This window comes from Thunnus maccoyii, chromosome 18 (assembly GCF_910596095.1).
Source record: "Thunnus maccoyii chromosome 18, fThuMac1.1, whole genome shotgun sequence".
In the NCBI taxonomy this organism is placed as follows: Eukaryota; Metazoa; Chordata; class Actinopteri; order Scombriformes; family Scombridae; genus Thunnus; species Thunnus maccoyii.
In genome coordinates, this window is record NC_056550.1 from 14,379,413 (window position 1) to 14,396,454 (window position 17,042).

General features: G+C 42.0%; 2 protein-coding genes across 9 annotated transcripts in view; one reads left to right on the forward strand and one right to left on the reverse strand.

Annotated features, from left to right (window-relative positions):
* slc5a11 (solute carrier family 5 member 11) lies at positions 1-9,597 on the forward strand. 2 transcript variants are annotated; one of them, XM_042392830.1, is made up of 15 exons: positions 1-1,228; positions 2,070-2,141; positions 2,379-2,483; positions 2,577-2,636; positions 2,718-2,822; positions 2,942-3,047; positions 3,170-3,250; positions 3,329-3,534; positions 4,025-4,160; positions 4,365-4,472; positions 5,911-6,061; positions 6,535-6,703; positions 6,919-7,134; positions 7,771-7,945; positions 8,064-9,597. In XM_042392830.1, exons 1-15 carry the CDS (start codon positions 1,082-1,084, stop codon positions 8,294-8,296), a joined length of 2,070 nt encoding a protein of 689 aa, XP_042248764.1. In that variant the 5' UTR covers positions 1-1,081; the 3' UTR covers positions 8,297-9,597. The 2 variants fall into 2 exon arrangements, with proteins under 2 accessions (XP_042248764.1, XP_042248763.1); XM_042392829.1 differs by having other exon boundaries at positions 2,577-2,822.
* arhgap17b (Rho GTPase activating protein 17b) overlaps positions 9,071-17,042 on the reverse strand; it is a 27,184-nt gene continuing 19,212 nt past the window's right edge. For 4 of the 7 annotated variants that reach the window (XM_042392823.1, XM_042392821.1, XM_042392822.1 and 1 more), the window contains 7 exons: positions 16,597-16,710; positions 16,379-16,470; positions 15,504-15,642; positions 14,398-14,682; positions 13,674-13,795; positions 13,178-13,588; positions 9,071-10,246 (listed from right to left, as the gene is read on the reverse strand). In XM_042392823.1, coding sequence (XP_042248757.1) covers positions 10,095-10,246; positions 13,178-13,588; positions 13,674-13,795; positions 14,398-14,682; positions 15,504-15,642; positions 16,379-16,470; positions 16,597-16,710 — 1,315 coding nt within the window. In that variant the 3' untranslated portion in view covers positions 9,071-10,094. Of the gene's footprint in view, positions 10,247-10,863; positions 10,916-13,177; positions 13,589-13,673; positions 13,796-14,397; positions 14,683-15,503; positions 15,643-16,378; positions 16,471-16,596; positions 16,711-17,042 lie in introns of all 7 variants that reach the window. The other 3 variants (XM_042392825.1, XM_042392826.1, XM_042392827.1) reach the window with 3 other exon arrangements.

The window sequence follows — 17,042 nt, forward strand, 5'->3', positions numbered from 1 at the left end:
TATTTTTCCTGCTGTAGTACAATCTCAGATTAAGATGAGTTTTTGTGAGATAAGCTTGAATCTATCTGTATGTCTCTCTTCTGGACACAAACACGCAGACACACACTGGCCCTCCCTTCACCTTGCTGTGATATCACGCTGCCCATTTTATTTCAATTTAAAACTCATTCAGCAGTCTTCTAGCTCCCATTGGCTGGAGTGTGTTGTGCAAACACTCTGTGAGGAGTAATAAATCCTTTACATTTTAACTAAACCTTGTAGTGCACGTGTTGGAAAGTGGAGTTTGATCCTCTGGCGAGTGGAGGAAGCTTCTAGACAAACATGAGATTCCTGGGATCGTCCTCAGGTAAATTGTGATACGCTGTATTGTTTTGGATAGACAATTCAGCTCAAAGACAGTCCGCCTGGAATGATACAAAGTGTGACAAGTTACTAAAAGGTGAGTTTATTTACTAGATAATGCTATCAAACACACAGCCTGAAGACAGTGAGAAACTGAGTTGTAGCTTTTACTGATATCTGAAATCCTTTAATTGTTTGATTCATAATTTAAGATGTAAGTAAGTGAAGTTTATTTTTGTTTTTTAACACTAGGTGTCACAAAGTGTTTCACAAGTTAATAGTTGTGTTAAAGTGCAAATTCTGTAAGCTCAAATTAAATTATTAACAGGGTTGGACAGTTTAATGCTAACAACAATACAGCAAGTTTATTGAAAATGTCTCTAGTAACTAACAAATTTTAAAATATTTGTTAAATTCATATAAAGTAATAGAAGACTGAAAGTTATCAAATTGTTATCTACAAAGTAGATGTCAAATAAATGTGGTAGAGAAGTAGAAAGTTGCATATCAAGTACCTCAAACTGGTGCTTAAGTACTGCACACAAGTACATGTACTTTTTTTCTTATCACTTTTATCACTATACAGTAATACTTTTGTCATGACTTTGCAAAATACAACTTGATTAGGGTGTCAAGAGCCAAGATGTTCAATGTGCATGATTCAAGTGCAACTACATGTCTTTAAGTGTTGTGCTTCCAAGTTGAAAATAACAGAGTTTATTAATTTTGTGGTTTCCAGATGACTGTTGACCTCACAATGGGGCCCCCGGGTGCCAGTATGCCCCCTTCTCCATCTCCCGCTCCAGTGGGGAAAACCACTCTGGTTACTGTGGACATAGTGGTCCTGGTAGTCTACTTTTTGTTGGTGCTGGCTGTGGGCTTTTGGGTAAGCATTTTTTACATTTTTACCTCGTCAGACAATTGTAAACAATTCTTCTAAGTTGTTTTGAATTGAGAGGCTTCATGGCTTAAAATGTTGTACACAGTATTTAGCACAAGTCCCTTCCTCTTTGGCATGTTGCCCCTCTCCTATCAAGCAATGCAACAAATGTCCCTCAACAAGAACAGAACAGACTTGTATCATACTCATTTTATCAGAAGTTGCTTTTTACTTTTTCATCTCACCTCTTTCAAGCCCTACTGTCTCGAGAGGCCTCTGTTAACTTCTTACTGTTTAATGACCTGTATTCTTTATACTGTAATGCACATTTTCTCCATGCTGCATGAAAAAAATCTGCACTATTCTGCTGTACATTTTCAAAATAACTGTTAAGAATGTAATTGTACATAATTGTACAGGAACTGGATGTAACCACAGTTCTCTAGAGGCAGACACACTCATGCAGTGTAGGTAGAAGATACCAGGAGCAACAAAACAGAGATGTGGCAATATGACTTTCTCTTCTTCCGCCTGTAATAGAGAAGAATGCTTGTGGTTATCATTGTGTGTGTTGGGGGTATGTGAGCTTACACGCTCATTGTGCCCTAAATGCCATCTGTCAGTCAGTGGAGCAGCTACATCAGCACAGCAACAGGAAAGCTATCAGGCTTTCTCATAAAAATCAAAATTTTGGTACATGACACAATACCTGATGGAGGTGTTCCTCCATGTAGTCAGGGATCTTGTTCATGATGCTGATAAATATCTTCTCAGGTGTTCTGAACAGACATTTCATCTTCATTTGTACCTTCAACATGTTTTCTAACATTTCTCATATTTATACCAGTCCATGTGGAGGACAAAGCGCAGCACGGTGGATGGATACTTCCTGGCAGGGAAGAGCATGACCTGGTGGCCAGTGAGTCATTTTTATAAATTTCTGGTTTCCTGATCATTTCAGAAGCTCCACTGGTTTGAATTCAAGTGTGTTATTTTAACTGTCATACTGAATGACAGCCTTTATAAAAGTAGCAAGACTAAACTGGAGCTGCTATTTTGAATACTTCAGACATAAGACAGATGGAGGTAAAATGTTGCAGTTCTGTTCAAAGTGAATGCTGAGTTGATTCTGATTTTGACTCTTATCTATATTTAGGTGGGTGCTTCGTTGTTCGCCAGTAATATTGGCAGTGGACATTTCATTGGCTTGGCAGGGTCAGGAGCTGCAGCAGGAATCGGGGCTATTGCATATGAATGGAATGTAAGATATTGCATATAATCTCTTGGAACAAATGAATGAAAAACCAATTCTGGTATTAAATATTACTCATAGTTGATATTTGGTATTTGACAGGGTATGCTGATGGTGCTGCTGCTTGGATGGCTCTTCCTGCCCATTTATATTGCCTCTGGGGTGAGTTGTCTTCACATGAAATGCCACACAGACACACATATGCACATGCAGGTCATCATCTTGAATGTCTTTCTTCTCCAGGTCACAACAATGCCAGAATATTTGCAGAGGCGATTTGGTGGGAGAAGAACGCAGCTATTTATAGCCATCTTGTCCTTATTTATTTACATCTTCACAAAGATATCGGTATGACACAAATTATGCTTTCTGTGCTGTGAAAAATAAGTATTTTTGTGCCTGCATATGTGCATGCGAGACAACATTTGTGTTTGTATTTTCTATCTTGTATCTATCATTCTGGTCAGGTGGACATGTATGCTGGTGCTATATTTATTCAGCTAGCCTTACAATGGAATATCTACCTGGCTGTGGTGCTGCTGCTGTCAGTCACTGCTCTCTACACTGTAGCAGGTGACCTTCCTCCTTGCTGCAACACTTAAAAAATCTCTTGTTTAGACACTGTAAACATTTAGACATTAGGGTGTTCTGTGTGTCACTGGCTGTTAGACTACAGCGTGTGTTGTATGTCTCAGGTGGTCTGGCTGCAGTTATCTACACAGATGCTGTTCAAACTGCTATCATGCTGGCAGGAGCTCTCACCCTCATGGGCTTCAGTAAGTCAAATCTGACACCCTCCCATGTCTAGCCCTTTACTTTGTCAGTATATCTGACTCTTCTGTCCCCATGTTCAGGCTTTGCGGAGGTGGGAGGCTGGAATGCTCTGCTGGAGGGTTACGCTAACGCCATCCCCTCTATACGTGTGCCAAACTCCACCTGTGGCATCCCTCGAGACGATGCCTTCCACATATTCAGAGACCCAGTGAACTCTGACTTGCCGTGGCCTGGGGTCATCATCGGCATGTCCGTCCCCTCCATGTGGTACTGGTGCTCCGATCAGGTAAGAATAATAAAATTAAACCTTATTTGTTTAGCACTTTTTCAAGTAAATGAGAGAAAATGAAAGAATGCAGCATTAAAAGTACAGGTTTACTGCCTGGTAAAGCTGTAATGCGGTGAAGAAAACTGTCTGAATAGTATAGAATCAGACATTACACATCAGTATAAAAAAGCACTACTGAACCTGAGACAACAGGGGGCACAAATACTGTTAATGAGCATTTTCTGGCTTTTCATAGTTTCATACTGTATGTATTTCATTGTTTAAGTTTCAGCAACTGCATAGTCATCTAATTTGTGAGCACCTTTACCCATGATATCTGCATGCTCTTGTGTAATAACAGCAAACTATGCGATTTCTTATGTAATATTCATGCCACTGCAAACAGACCCCTATTAAAATTTAATTACTGCTGAAAATCGTAATTACTTATTAACTGACAGTCGCTAGGGGTTAACTGAGGGTCAGCTGTTGTTATGATTCTCTGCAGGTGATCGTGCAGCGCTCACTGGCTGCCAAAAACCTGACCCACGCAAAAGGTGGCTCCCTGCTGGCTGCATACCTCAAGATTCTGCCATTCTTTGCCATCATGTTGCCTGGCATGATCAGCAGGATACTTTATACAGGTGTGAAATGCAGCTGGAAAAAAGTGCTTGATTTACACTTATTGTCCAACTATGTATGACTTTAGATAAAAGTTTGCATTTATACAATGTTGGTGCTTTGTGAGTTTTTATATTTAAAATGATGCTATTGAGAAAACTAAACTGGATGACACTTTGTGGATATTTGAGTTTGAATGTTGTTATGTCTCTTAATGATGCGTGCAGATGATGTGGCGTGTGCAGATCCTGAGCTGTGTAAACAGATCTGTGGCAACGAAGTGGGTTGTTCAGATACTGCCTATGCCAGACTGGTCATGGAGCTGCTGCCTGCAGGTGAGACGTTCTCCCTTGTCAACACTTCCTGTCCTACCTTTGGCTCTATATAAACATACCAGACACAGGGTCGTGTCTAGATGGTAACCCTAGATTTGCTAAACTCTCGTAAGATTGGGTTGGGTGGCAGGTTAGGTCTTAACCTGCAAAAAATAGTAGTTAGCTGGATGTCACTCAAGTTCTATGAGCATGTGTGTAGCCCCCTAATGGTCTTCACTATTGGTTTACCCTACAAGGCTCTGCCTCGGCACCTGAGACAGATCTTTACACTCACCACCCAATCAGGAAGTAGCAACCGCACAGCACCCTCCCACTATAAGACCCCAGCGGCAGTGCTGCTCTTCACCCTTTGAAACTCAGCAACAACAACTGGGGCAAGCTGGGCTTGTGGTTAGAGGGCTACACAGGAACTCATAGAACTGTAGTTACATCCAGGTAACTACAATTTCTATGTCGTACGTGCTCAGCCCTCTAGCAGGCTTGGCTATTGGTGATAACCTAGGCCGGAGGCTGTTAGGGCCCATCTTGGCCCAAACCGACACTAGGCTCAGGGGGTGGGGGAGATCCACTGCCTCATAACCTCTGAAGCCCCTCTGTGCCTCCAAATAGGGAACCATAGATATGGCTCCTTTTTGGAGGAGTGTGGCTATTTCTTCTTCCATGGCCGCCCTCTCTGCAAGGATGGAAAAAGAGGTCTGAAGTAGGCGGAGGTTTGCAGCAGAACTACGGTGCATAGCCCTCCTGTAGAGATCTGTCTAGCCAGGCGGGGAGAGGGCTGCAAAGCTGCACTCACAGGGTGGCAATCTGTGAGTGGCAAAACGATGGGTTCGGCAAGGAGTGTCCCTTCCACTGCGCGAGGGAGCGCATGGGGGGCCCTGGTAGAAAGGGCCAAGAAGTAGCTAAGGCTATCAGTGATGCCGCTGCATGCCTCACTTCGTCCCCTGACGGACCGGTAACAGACAATGCAGAAAATGTATTTTTGGGGCTAGGCCAAGCCCCTGCGTCCCGCCTTGGCCTGCTGTCCACAATCGATGAAGAGAAAACACTCACCTTATCGGACTGCGGGGTAGTTGGTCTGGAAAACTGCTCTGCTGCCATCGTGTTTTGGTCGTCATCTTTTCCCTGAGCCGCAAGGCTAATAACGATAGCCTGCACCTGGCTCTCACCTCCGACATGAAACATAAACATGGAAGTGACCGGCTATCAGTGGGTCCTGGAGGGGATAGCGGCTCCACCTTGAGTCTAAGTGGTTTTTGTGCCTAAACCTAACCAGACCTTAACCACAGTGTTCTGCCATCGCTAATGCGTGCAGAGTCAAGCGCTACTGTGCTGAATCACGTGCGCATGTGCAAGAGTTTTGCAAATCTAGGATTACCATCTAGACATGACCCAAACATAGACTCTTTTACTTCAATCTGTTTTTTTTTTTACCTCCCAGGACTGCGAGGTCTGATGATGGCAGTGATGATTGCTGCCCTCATGTCTTCTTTGACCTCCATCTTCAACAGCGCCAGCACAATTTTCACCATGGACTTATGGAAGAGTTTCCGATCCAGTGCATCTGAGTGGGAGCTTATGATTGTGGGCAGGTATGTGCAAAAATATATACCATATACTGCAGCACTGGACTAAGTATTTGTGAAAAAGCCTCTCTGTAGAGGACCCACTACTGAGGGCTCAAGTGAATGGTTAAAACATTCTTAAGAATATTTTATTCCTAGTTGGACCAACTAGGCCTACATTTAAAGTAACCACAGATGGCATTATAATGCACTTTGGATGAAATCATCCACCAAATTGCATGTTAAATTATTACATTTTTCTCTCATGCTTACCCAAACCCTGACCCCTCAGTCCCCATATTCCAGAGTAATGACTTTTCCAAATGTTCTTTTCTAGCCTTCAAGCACACTGCTTTAAAACCAAATTGTACAGTGCTGTTCACCTATACACTTCAAAATCTGTAGTTTACTTTGATCAGATGATGAGAATGCCATGTCTTTTCAGAATTGAACTGCTTCATTTTCATTAAAAATAAACTTTTATTTTTTTCGCGCTGCAGGGTGTTTGTGCTTGTACTGGTGGTGGTGTCTGTGCTGTGGATTCCTGTTGTCCAGGCCAGTCAGGGTGGGCAGCTCTTTATCTACATCCAGTCCATCAGCACCTACCTCCAGCCCCCCGTCTCCATCATCTTCCTCATGGGCTGCTTCTGGAGGAGGACTAATGAGAAGGTAAGTTGTATAACTTCAGAGTGTGAAGTGCAAACCGCTCAGACTGATGACAAAAAAGTGTAATTTTTAATCATTGAAAGAAATAAGAGCAGAAGAAAGAGATCCTGCACGGTATCAGTGTTGGGGCATGTTTGTCACATTATAAACAGAGACAGACAGAAACGAGTGTAACTGAATGCATCTCTAATGTGTTTGTCTTTGTTTCTCCAACACAGGGTGCATTCTGGGGCCTGGCTGTTGGCCTGTTGGTGGGCTGTATCCGCATGTTGCTGGATTTCATCTACCCAGCGCCCTTGTGCTACGAAGAGGATGACAGGCCCGGAGTGTTGAAATACGTCCATTACCTCTACTTCTCCGTCTTGCTGTCCTTCATCACCCTGGTTGTGGTGGTTGTAGTGAGCCTGGCCACAGAGGAGCCCAAACCGGAGCAGGTAAATCCACTTTTATCAGATATATAATGAAGCTGTAGGTTTATTTTTTTTATTCTTTAATGTTATTTTCACTCATATTGAACATTAGAAGTTCAGAAGGACTTGTGCTTGGGACATTAATTCAAATGTAGAAAATAAAATGAGTTTTTATTTTAAACATACCCATTTGTTTAGATTCAGTGTTTCTCACCCAAACCCAATGTGTGCATCCTTAAGGCCTAAAAATGATACATGAAATACATTTCAGATGACAGAAAAGTATTTTTCTTCTCTTTAACTGGAGCATTGCTATGGTCCACTAACACCACTGATATTACCATCCTTTGCAAATCTTCTCATTATAACATCGTTCCACAGCACCACTAGGTGTCAATAACTCCTCAGGGTACATGTTTTTAGTTTGCAGTACAGATTTAAAATTGTGACCTAACTGTTCCATTTGTGTCCTTTAGAAATTTAGTTCTGCTTATTTTAGCTGTAACTGACACAGGACATACACTTTATATAGATTTGTGGTACAGCTGAATAAATACTAATACATTTTTTAAAAATATCCCAGGAAAATAAATTCGATTTTCTCAGTTGAACTTTTCGAATTGCATGTCATGTTTTTTTGTTGTTGTTGTTGTTGAACAGATTAGTCGCCTTACCTGGTTTACAAGGTTTGACCCAGTGGAGCCCAAAGAGCAGGTGTTTACAGTGGAGGGGAGCAGTAAAACCTTACAGGCGGTGACTAGTCAGACGGATGAGATGGGAGTTACAGGAAGAGAACAAGAGGACAGCAATGGAAAAGCATGTCACCACAGGAAAGGTGGGTCTTTATCTTGCTTGTCAGAACACTTTTCCATTTGCCCATTTGTCAGTCATGCTGGCGAACACACCCACTCAGCTATGCTCTGTTTTTGACTTTCCCCTCCTGAATTCTCTAGACTCTACATCCTCTGTGTCCAGTGTTCAGAGCCAGTCCAGGCTGATGTCTGCCCTCTACTGGCTGTGTGGGATGGAGAGACGGGAGGAAGGAGAGAACAATCTTGTGACACCTCCTGCACCTGAGCAGGCTATCGACTCCCTGAAAGAAAAGCCAAGTCTACGGACAATGGTCAATGTCAACCTCATCATTTGCCTCTCTGTAACTGCCTTTATCATTGGCTACTGGGCTTGATGGGCGGGGTATGACACTCTTAATGGACACATGGTGTTTGGGTTGTGTAAAAGGTGTTGTACAGATTTTAATGTTTGTTTGTATGAGAAGAAATTGAAGTTTCTTCTTGTTTCTGACACAGTAAAACTGACACAGTAAAAGGAGATACGTCCACAGGGTGATATTATTTCCTTCAAATCACATAGTTCCTTGTCATGTTTTATTTGTAAATATGACAAAATCAACTCACTTGTAGTATACTTTTTGCAACTTCTATGTGTGAAGTTAGGTCTTTTGCAGGGTTTCTTTTGGAAATTTGTTATCTGTCTGGAAACAATATTGATGTCATTTTTTTTTGTTAAAAACATCAGGTGTTTTTTGACATTTATTACAGCTGAAAAACATCCAAACCTACCATAATGACTGAATGCAGGTGACATTTTTCAAGTTTTTTTTTTTTAAGATAAATTCTTGTGAATTCAGTTTTGACAAAAAGACAAAATAACTTCTGAAAAGAAGCTGACAACACAGTAAAATGCTGAACAATCTTTAATCATCAAGAGTAATGATGCAATATGTGCAGAAAAACCACCATAAAAATGCTGCAAAGAAATACAAAAAAACATCATCAAAGAGCTGAAAAAATACCCCAACAAGATAAAGATTGTCAGCGTCAGCCGTAGTAAAAATTATACACAAAGAATAATTATTTGACTATATTTGGTCATAGCTTTCAGCTCGAGTGGGAGTGATCATTTATGAGCTACAGTATGTATTGAAAATACTTTTTAAAAAAAAATTACAATCAATTTGTTGGAAAACAAATCCCTTTGATAATAAAATGTAATCTTTGAGCTTTAAAGCTATTTTGAGTTTGGTAAATCAGGTCAGGTTGAAATCAAATAAAATGCAGATGGAAAACAAAATGTAATTCTACTGTACCTCACTAGATTATTAGATACAATGAAGTAAAGAGAAACTGCTTGAAATACCCAACACAGGTATGTATGTGCTGTGGAGATGACACCACTGAAAAACTACTGCGTTTTATATTGCACTCTTGCCAAAATATTTGGTCATTATGCAGCTATTGTATAAGCTGAGCAGCACTTAATTTTGTATTAAATTTCCTTTGGCCCAGAGTCTTCTTTGGTCTTTTACAGTGTGGTGCTGAAAAGTGTTGAACATCTAGCTAGTTGAAACTGTCAAATTAGAAAATGATAAAGAAAAATGCCAGAATGTGATTGTGCTTCATGATAAATAGATTAACACTTGCTGGCTAATACACACTCATACTGTAACTGTGCTGCTGATTTTTTTTTTTTTAAAAAAACAAACTAGTTATCAGGTCCATGTAGTCAGACCTGGCGATGGATTCACAGATTTCTGTCTCCAAAAACATTCATATCATTGAATTAATAGTATTGATAGTAAGATTTGGAAGCATGAGACAACTCAGTTCAGCTGTTATATGATTCAGGTTATATGTTAGCCTCGTGTCTCGCAAGCCTCTGCAGTCCAATCTCAAAATACTCAGCAGAATGTGGAGCAGAGAGAGTTCGATGTGAAGTCTAAAATAGAAAATGATAGCTGGAAAGGGATTTTGTGGTTTATACCGCCACTGCAAGATGAGGTTTCTAGTTGGGAGTCTCAGCATAGCAGAAGAGAAGGCAGCCATTTTTTTCCAAAAATGTGAGTGGAGGGTGAAGACGTCAGGGTGATCCGTTGCTTTTGGGTTACCTGCCTGATATCGGATTAAAAACATTCAAATCGGCTGAGCGATGGAGGATTTCGATGACAACGAGCGATCCCTCGTTTTTCACAGAGCAGTGCTCTCTGACTGGATCTCAGGGACTAGGGGCGGGGGATGAGTGGCCGCGGGCTCTTGACCAGCAGAGCTCTCCCCTTGTTGGTCCACAATCACCTCAGGGATGAGGGCTCGTCCAATCCCCTTAATGACCAGGCCTCCGTCTATATAGGACAATTAGAGTCAGCGAACACATCAGCTGAGAAACTCAAAACATCGATCAAACTTAACCATAGTGACACACATACACACAGACTTTTTCAAACCAACCTGGGGAGACACACACACACACACCACCTTTACACACTCAGTAAGACACCAAGGATTGCTCTTATTAATAACTGAAGTCAATATGGCGTTATAGTATCAGATGAGTATTTTTTCGAGGTGGATGCAGTTGGAGAGTATCCTTGGTGTGTTAATCTTAACAATTTTTCGACATAGATCTGTTCAAGAAGTGCAAGAGAACACGCAGAATAACAGCACACTGTTGGTTTAAAGTTTGTTTAGTATGTTTAGGGGCGTGTTAGTTATCACAGAAAACAGCCAGCTAGAAGCCATCCAACCTCAGCATCGGGGATGGTGCAAGACTCACAGGCGTGTTAGTTTTAGAGTTAAAGTGCAGGACAAACGCACAAATACATACCATCATACATTCATGTATCCAGTATGTGTACGGCAACAATAACAAACATGGCTGCATTCTTTGTTTCCCCCCAACACAGACACACACACATGCAGTGGACACAGAAGCAACGCCATCAGCCAGTCAGATCCTTACCATTACCTGCCTTGCAAAGCTCATCTTACAGGCAGGCCGGCAGCTCAGACATCTGCAATATTTACACACATCCTGTCATGCTTCAGATCACCACAGTCATATTTAGTGTGTGAGGCACTAAGAGACAGTGAAACCAAAAGCCCGAGAGCTAAATATGCCTTGAAAATGCCCTGAGAGGAAGCTGAGGTCACTCAATTACGGTCAATGTATCAGTAGACGATCAGCAGGTGATTTCAGTCGCTCTACACAAAGAAAATGATGTTTGACAATGAAGATGTGTTCTTGTTGATGCACCTTCATTACGTCATATTATAAGTGTTTTATAACATCTGTAATTATGAATAGTGTTGGGTAACGTTACTTTTAAAAATAACACATTACATTACAACATTACTGCCATTAAAAAGTAGCTAGTTACAGTAAATAGTCAGTAACAATGTTGCCTACTGAGAAAAGTAACATGTTCAAGTACTTTTGTGTTACCAAAAATGAAAAGCCCTTTGCTACTCCTTGCACATGTTGGTTATATATATATTGTGGCGATGCAGTGCATTCAGTGCAGAATGAGAGACAGGAAGTAGTTGTCAGTATTGTCAACCCTTCTTGACATATTACACAGAAGACGGGATCTCAGAAACAGTCACAAACAAAGCTGTGGTCAAGAAATGAAACAGCCACCTCATTCATGGTTAAAACTATAAACCGCCATGTTCTCACACATAACAAACGCTAGAAAAAAGTAACATTTGCATTTTGGAACATAACACAGCAAACTTAAACTACCCAGCCCAGCACTAGGCATTATGGGAAATGAGGGTCATGCTACTGTGCTTTTGAGTTCCTGTCCCCTGTGGTGTATGTCAATAATAACGTTGATGACAGCTGTTTCCTGTCTCTCATTCCGTGCTGCTCGCCACAATTATATAACATAAGTAATGGGTGCTTATTTGAAAAAGTAACTAGGTAACTGATTACTTGGATCACAAAACTAACGCCATACGTTACTTTACAACAAAAAAGTAATCTGAGTACTCTGCTCCTACACTGATTACAAATCCTTTTATTAAAATACCTGCTCGCTGCAAAAACAGAGAACTCCTTTATTGTTTGACTGTCTGTCTTGTGTGATGTGTGCACCACAGCAAGTGACCAAATATCATTCTCTATTTGGAGTTAGATGAGTTTCCACTGGAAAAATGCGATCATACAGTACACCTGTTGTGCACACAAACACACACATGTAGAAAGGCTTCTTGCAGCAATATTTTTGTTGGCGTATAAGTACACTGAAATTTTATTATCCTTCTTTCTTGTTGCTTGGCACATTTTAGGATAAGTTCACAGTTTTTCAAGTCTGTCTTAAAACAACAGTCAGGTGCCCATATGAACACTGAAATAGGTTTTGTTCACTGTAATTATTCCTCCTGTTCATACCGACCATGAGAAGATTCCCTCCAAATGTGCTTATAATGTAAGTGATGGGCGAGAAAATCCATAGTCCCATTTCGATTAAAAAAAAAGTATTTATTTGAAGATATGAGGCTTCAGCCATCTGAGCTAGTCAAATAAAGCGGATACCTTTCACAGTTATAGTCTTTTTAGTAGAAAAAATCCTTTGTGTCTTGATGTACAGCGTTTTCCTGTTCAACTGCAGTGAAATTTGGCACTAAAAAGACAGTAACTTTGAAAGATATTGACTTACTTTGACTAATTTGGACAGCCGAACCCTCATATTAGCTTCAAATAAACTTTTACAGACATTTTTGCACAGAAGGAGGGCTGTGGATTTTGTCCCCCATCACCTTCATTGGAGGTGCAATTTAAAGGTCAAGTCAAGTCAATTTTATTGTATAGCCCAATATCACAAATCACAAATTTGCCTCTGTACAGCAAAACAACATCCTCTGTCTTTAGACCTTCAATTCGAAAAAAGAAGCACTCCCTAAAAAAAAAAAAAATTAAGAGGAAAAAATGGAAGAAACCTCAGGAATAACGACAGAGGAGGGAACCTTCTCCCAGGACAGACAGACATGCAATATGTTGTGTGTACAGAACAGAACAAGAAAGACAAATTACAGAAATACAGCATGGAGTTATCTCTTAATGGCCAGTATGAACAGGAGGAATGATTACAGCAAGAAAAACATTTGTCAATGTTCATTTTGACACTATTGTTTTAGGACAGACTTGAAAAATTGTGAACCTATCCTTTAAATCTGATTTTTAACTACACTTGGCTATCCCTGACAATGTATTACTATAAAAAAAATATTGAAAAACAGGATCTGTAAGGCACAGGGGACAGGCATTTTACCTGTTATGATCTTGGAAGCGGAGCTGCAGATGCCACTATCATTGTCACTTCCTGCAGGTTGCGGGGGCGGCGGCATGCTGGGTCGGGGTCGTGGCCTGGGAGCCGGCCTAGAGGGGCGAGGGAGAGATCCATAGTGGGGGGCAGACAACGGGTTGGAATGGGGTCCATCATGAGGCGGAGTGTCTGGAGGGGTTGGAGTGCTGGGAGGAGAGGGCTCCGACTCCCCCTGGGCCTGGTGGGGTTGAGGAGGCTGCGGGGGTGGGTGGCTTGGGGCGTGGATGGGGTTTTCTTTGACAGTGTAGCGTCGTGGGGTGATGGGTGGGTGATGAGGGGACCCGGGTGCCTGGATACTGGACTGGGATGCGAAGGGGCTGGCCTGTTTGGGCGGGGCTGGGGCTTGCTTCTTGGTGCCTTCAGAGGTATTTTAACATTTAATACATGACATTATCGATATTAATGATACAAAAAATGAAAGAAGAAATGTACATTCTCTCACCTCTGCGGACCATGTGTGGACTGGGCCCCCTGGACCCACCCTGAGAGTGCTGGGTTCCTACTGTAAGATTGACTGAACCATTCCTCTGGGGAGGTGGGGTGGACATGAGCTCGCGGGCTGGGCTGTGGAAATACAACAGATCCAAATGTTCATCTGTGATATACATTCAATGAACAAGTGCTACATCGGTGCAAGAGCTCATGCATGACACACAAAACTAATTACACTGGGGCGAGGGAGGTTATCACATGAGGAATGACTCATAAAAACAAAACAATATAAAGAGTAGAGAACAGGATGCAAAATCAGAAAACAAGTTTGTTCAAAGAGGCTGAACTAAGGTTGGTAATGTGCTGCATGCAAGATCAGACGATGCCACAAAGTAGTCAAATATCCAGACAGACACACTGACAGGTGGGCAGGAAGGAAGGCGAGTATATTTTTAAAAATGGTCCGAGTTTGGTCAATCATCACAACAAGCAGGGGGGAGGATAAAGGTCGCCTGTAAACAAAGCATCACATGATTTTTGTTGCATTACAGTCTTAATTTGTTAGAATGAAGCCAAATTTATGATATTATAGACAATGATTTTCATATTTTATGACTTTATAAAAAACAACCAATCAAACACAGGACAAACATAAAGGGCGGGTGAGCTCCGGATTGGCTGATTGGCTGCGAGCAGGCGGTGGAGTATTGTTGCTACCTCAGCTCGCTCCTTACCTGCTCTCCTCTGCGCTGAGCTGGGTTACAACCTGAGGTTGCACAGTGGCTACCTGGACCCCACCACCCAGACCACCAACACCACCACCAGCAGCACCACCAGCACCACTCAGGCCAAGCTGCTCAGCCTCTGTAGCTGGGGACAGAGCCTGGGGCTGGGGCTCAGGCTGGGTAGCTTCCAGAGGGGGCAGTGGGGGTTGGAAGGTGGGTGAGGTTAGCTGTGGCTGCTTTCTATTTACAGTGCTGGCTCTACGTGGGGTGGGCTCCGGCTGTTTGTTAACAGTGCTAGGGAGGGGGGGAGAGGGGAGAGAGTTCAGGAGGGCAAACCACACACCGTCTGACAGAGTGAAAGAGCAAGAGACCGAGAGAGACAGAAAAAGAGACAGAGAGAGAGAGAGATGGTGCGAGAGGCAGAAAGAGACTCACTTCCCGAGTTAAATGAAACCAGTCCAGAAAGAAGAACCCAAAAAAGGACATAAAACCACATGACAGTGACCTTTTAAATAGAACAACTTTGAACTGCAACGTCACTGCAGGGACAGAAGAGACAGACGCCACACCATACAAACAAAATGCAAAAGAGGAAGCCCACACAAAACATAAAACCAGCAACCTACAGGGTGACCTAAGCTTTAATTGGAAATAAAGGAGATAACACAAGAGTACACAAGAGTAACACAAGAGAATTATAAGTCTAGACAAGAAGTGGTATCCCAACAATATTGCAAAATGTTCAAAATGTCTCCTGCTTCATTTTTTCAACATTCTCTGTACCATCCTGGAGGAAAACACACTGTAAGTGATTAGTTTGTGCTGAAATTACCTAAACATGACAGAAATGAGGTGTAAAAATCACACAAAACATCATTCCCTTCTTTTACTTATCAGCAAGTGGATTCATGGGAGCTACATTGGACTACTGCACAGCTTTGAAGTCTGGACTGGGCAGATCTTCAGTGGGCGTTTCAGTGACTGTGATGGACTCGTCGGCCACTACATAGAGGGCCGACACTGCCGGACCCCGCGACTCCTGCCTGCTCAGTGTCTTGGGACGTGACGGGAGGGTGAGGGGCAGGCTGAGGCTGAGGTTGGGCCGGGACAGGTACCTGTCTTTACGGGGGGTGTGACTGTCCCCGTCCTGCCCCACCAGGCTGCCGGGGCGTTTCCTCTCCAGGCCGGGTTCAGGGTCCGGGGTTGCTGGGTGGGTGGGCATGGCAAACATGCCCGACACGTTGAAATCCACCTCTGTACGGAAGAAGGTGGGAAGCAAATAGAGAAGAGATTGATGAAGATTACATTAATGGTAATGATATTCCAATGCTTGCATACATACACTGCTAAATATCATCAGAGCGTCAGAGTTCTGGAGCTTTCAATCACATTATATGACCTTCATCAGCAGATTAGGTTTGCCCAGATGTCATTGAATTGTAGATGTTATGAGAATTTTATAGCCAACATGAATGAGAGGTCATTAAAGTGCTCAGAAAAAAAGGAAAATCAAACATCTACAATTTCATGAAAACTGGGCAAACTTAATCTGATGATGGAGGTCAAGTGAGATGACTGAAAGCTCCTAAATGGACCTTGTGGTGAGGCCATTTTCTCAACTATTTTTAGTTTGTTTTTTGTTGTAAAGAATATTTTAATTTACTTTGCATTACTTTGCATTTGGTGGGCAAAAAACATCAAAAATGTAACAAATTTTTTACTTTTTTTTTTAATGATTAAAAGATTTTCTGCTTCTAAACTCTGCTGTAGCAGCGCTCAATATATTGAGAAAAAACACCACATACTCTTTGTTTTGGGCAGTTATCATCAGGAAATACAACACCAAACAACATGTAGATAATAGCTATATTTCTCTCTAAATCATCTACTTAAGTTGTGTCTCCTTTTCTGCTTAACTTTATTTTCCTTCTTTCATGCAACACATAGAGAAGAAGTGTTATTGGAAATACACCAAACAGATATGTTTTACCATCAGGGAAGAACCAATCAGCATGCTGGATAATGGGCTCGATGATGGCGACCACATGGACCGATGTAGCTGCTGCCATCTCCGCCAGAGTCCTGAGTACAACCGCAGACGGACAGACAGGGAAGGGAGGAAGGTCAGTCAGCTTGATCAACCCAAGCTTCACTTTGTACTCAGAAAAATAACAGAAATATGAAGTGAAGAGCGTAAAACGTCCTCACCCCTCAGTCTTTGCCCAGAGCAGGTTGGGCCCCAGGACTATGGCGATGTTGCTAGGAGTCATCTTATTAACGTCGCTGTCCTGAGCCAGTTTGGCCAGAAACTTCACCAGATACCTGCAACAGAAACTTTGCTTTATACTCTCCAAGCGTCTGCAGCTGTTTTTCATAACAGGCTAACTGATATTCTAAGCAGAGCTTGTGATCCGTTAAAGCGGAGGGACGGCCTTAGTATGGACACGAGTAGTGTCAGTAAAAAAGCTGAAAACTTGAAAACTCTGAAAAAAATTTTAAGCAGCAATGAGTGCTCTAATAAAGCATCGGAATGACCTCTAGTAAGACTGGTTTCTGTTTTTCGACTTGTTAAAAATCTGCTGTATCAATTATGAAAGTGAAAAACAGAACAGAAAGGAACTCTACACATTCAGTTCTGTTTCTGAATTTAGAAA

What these genes read in the sequence shown, in the direction of transcription:
- slc5a11 (XM_042392829.1), top strand. Translation starts at nt 1,082, where the DNA reads ATGACTGTTGACCTCACAATGGGGCCCCCGGGTGCCAGTATGCCCCCT. An exon ending in CTATTGCATATGAATGGAAT is followed by an intron (nt 2,484 to 2,576) that starts GTAAGATATTGC and finishes GGTATTTGACAG; the next exon opens with GGTATGCTGATGGTGCTGCT. An exon ending in GGAGGAGGACTAATGAGAAG is followed by an intron (nt 6,704 to 6,918) that starts GTAAGTTGTATA and finishes TCTCCAACACAG; the next exon opens with GGTGCATTCTGGGGCCTGGC.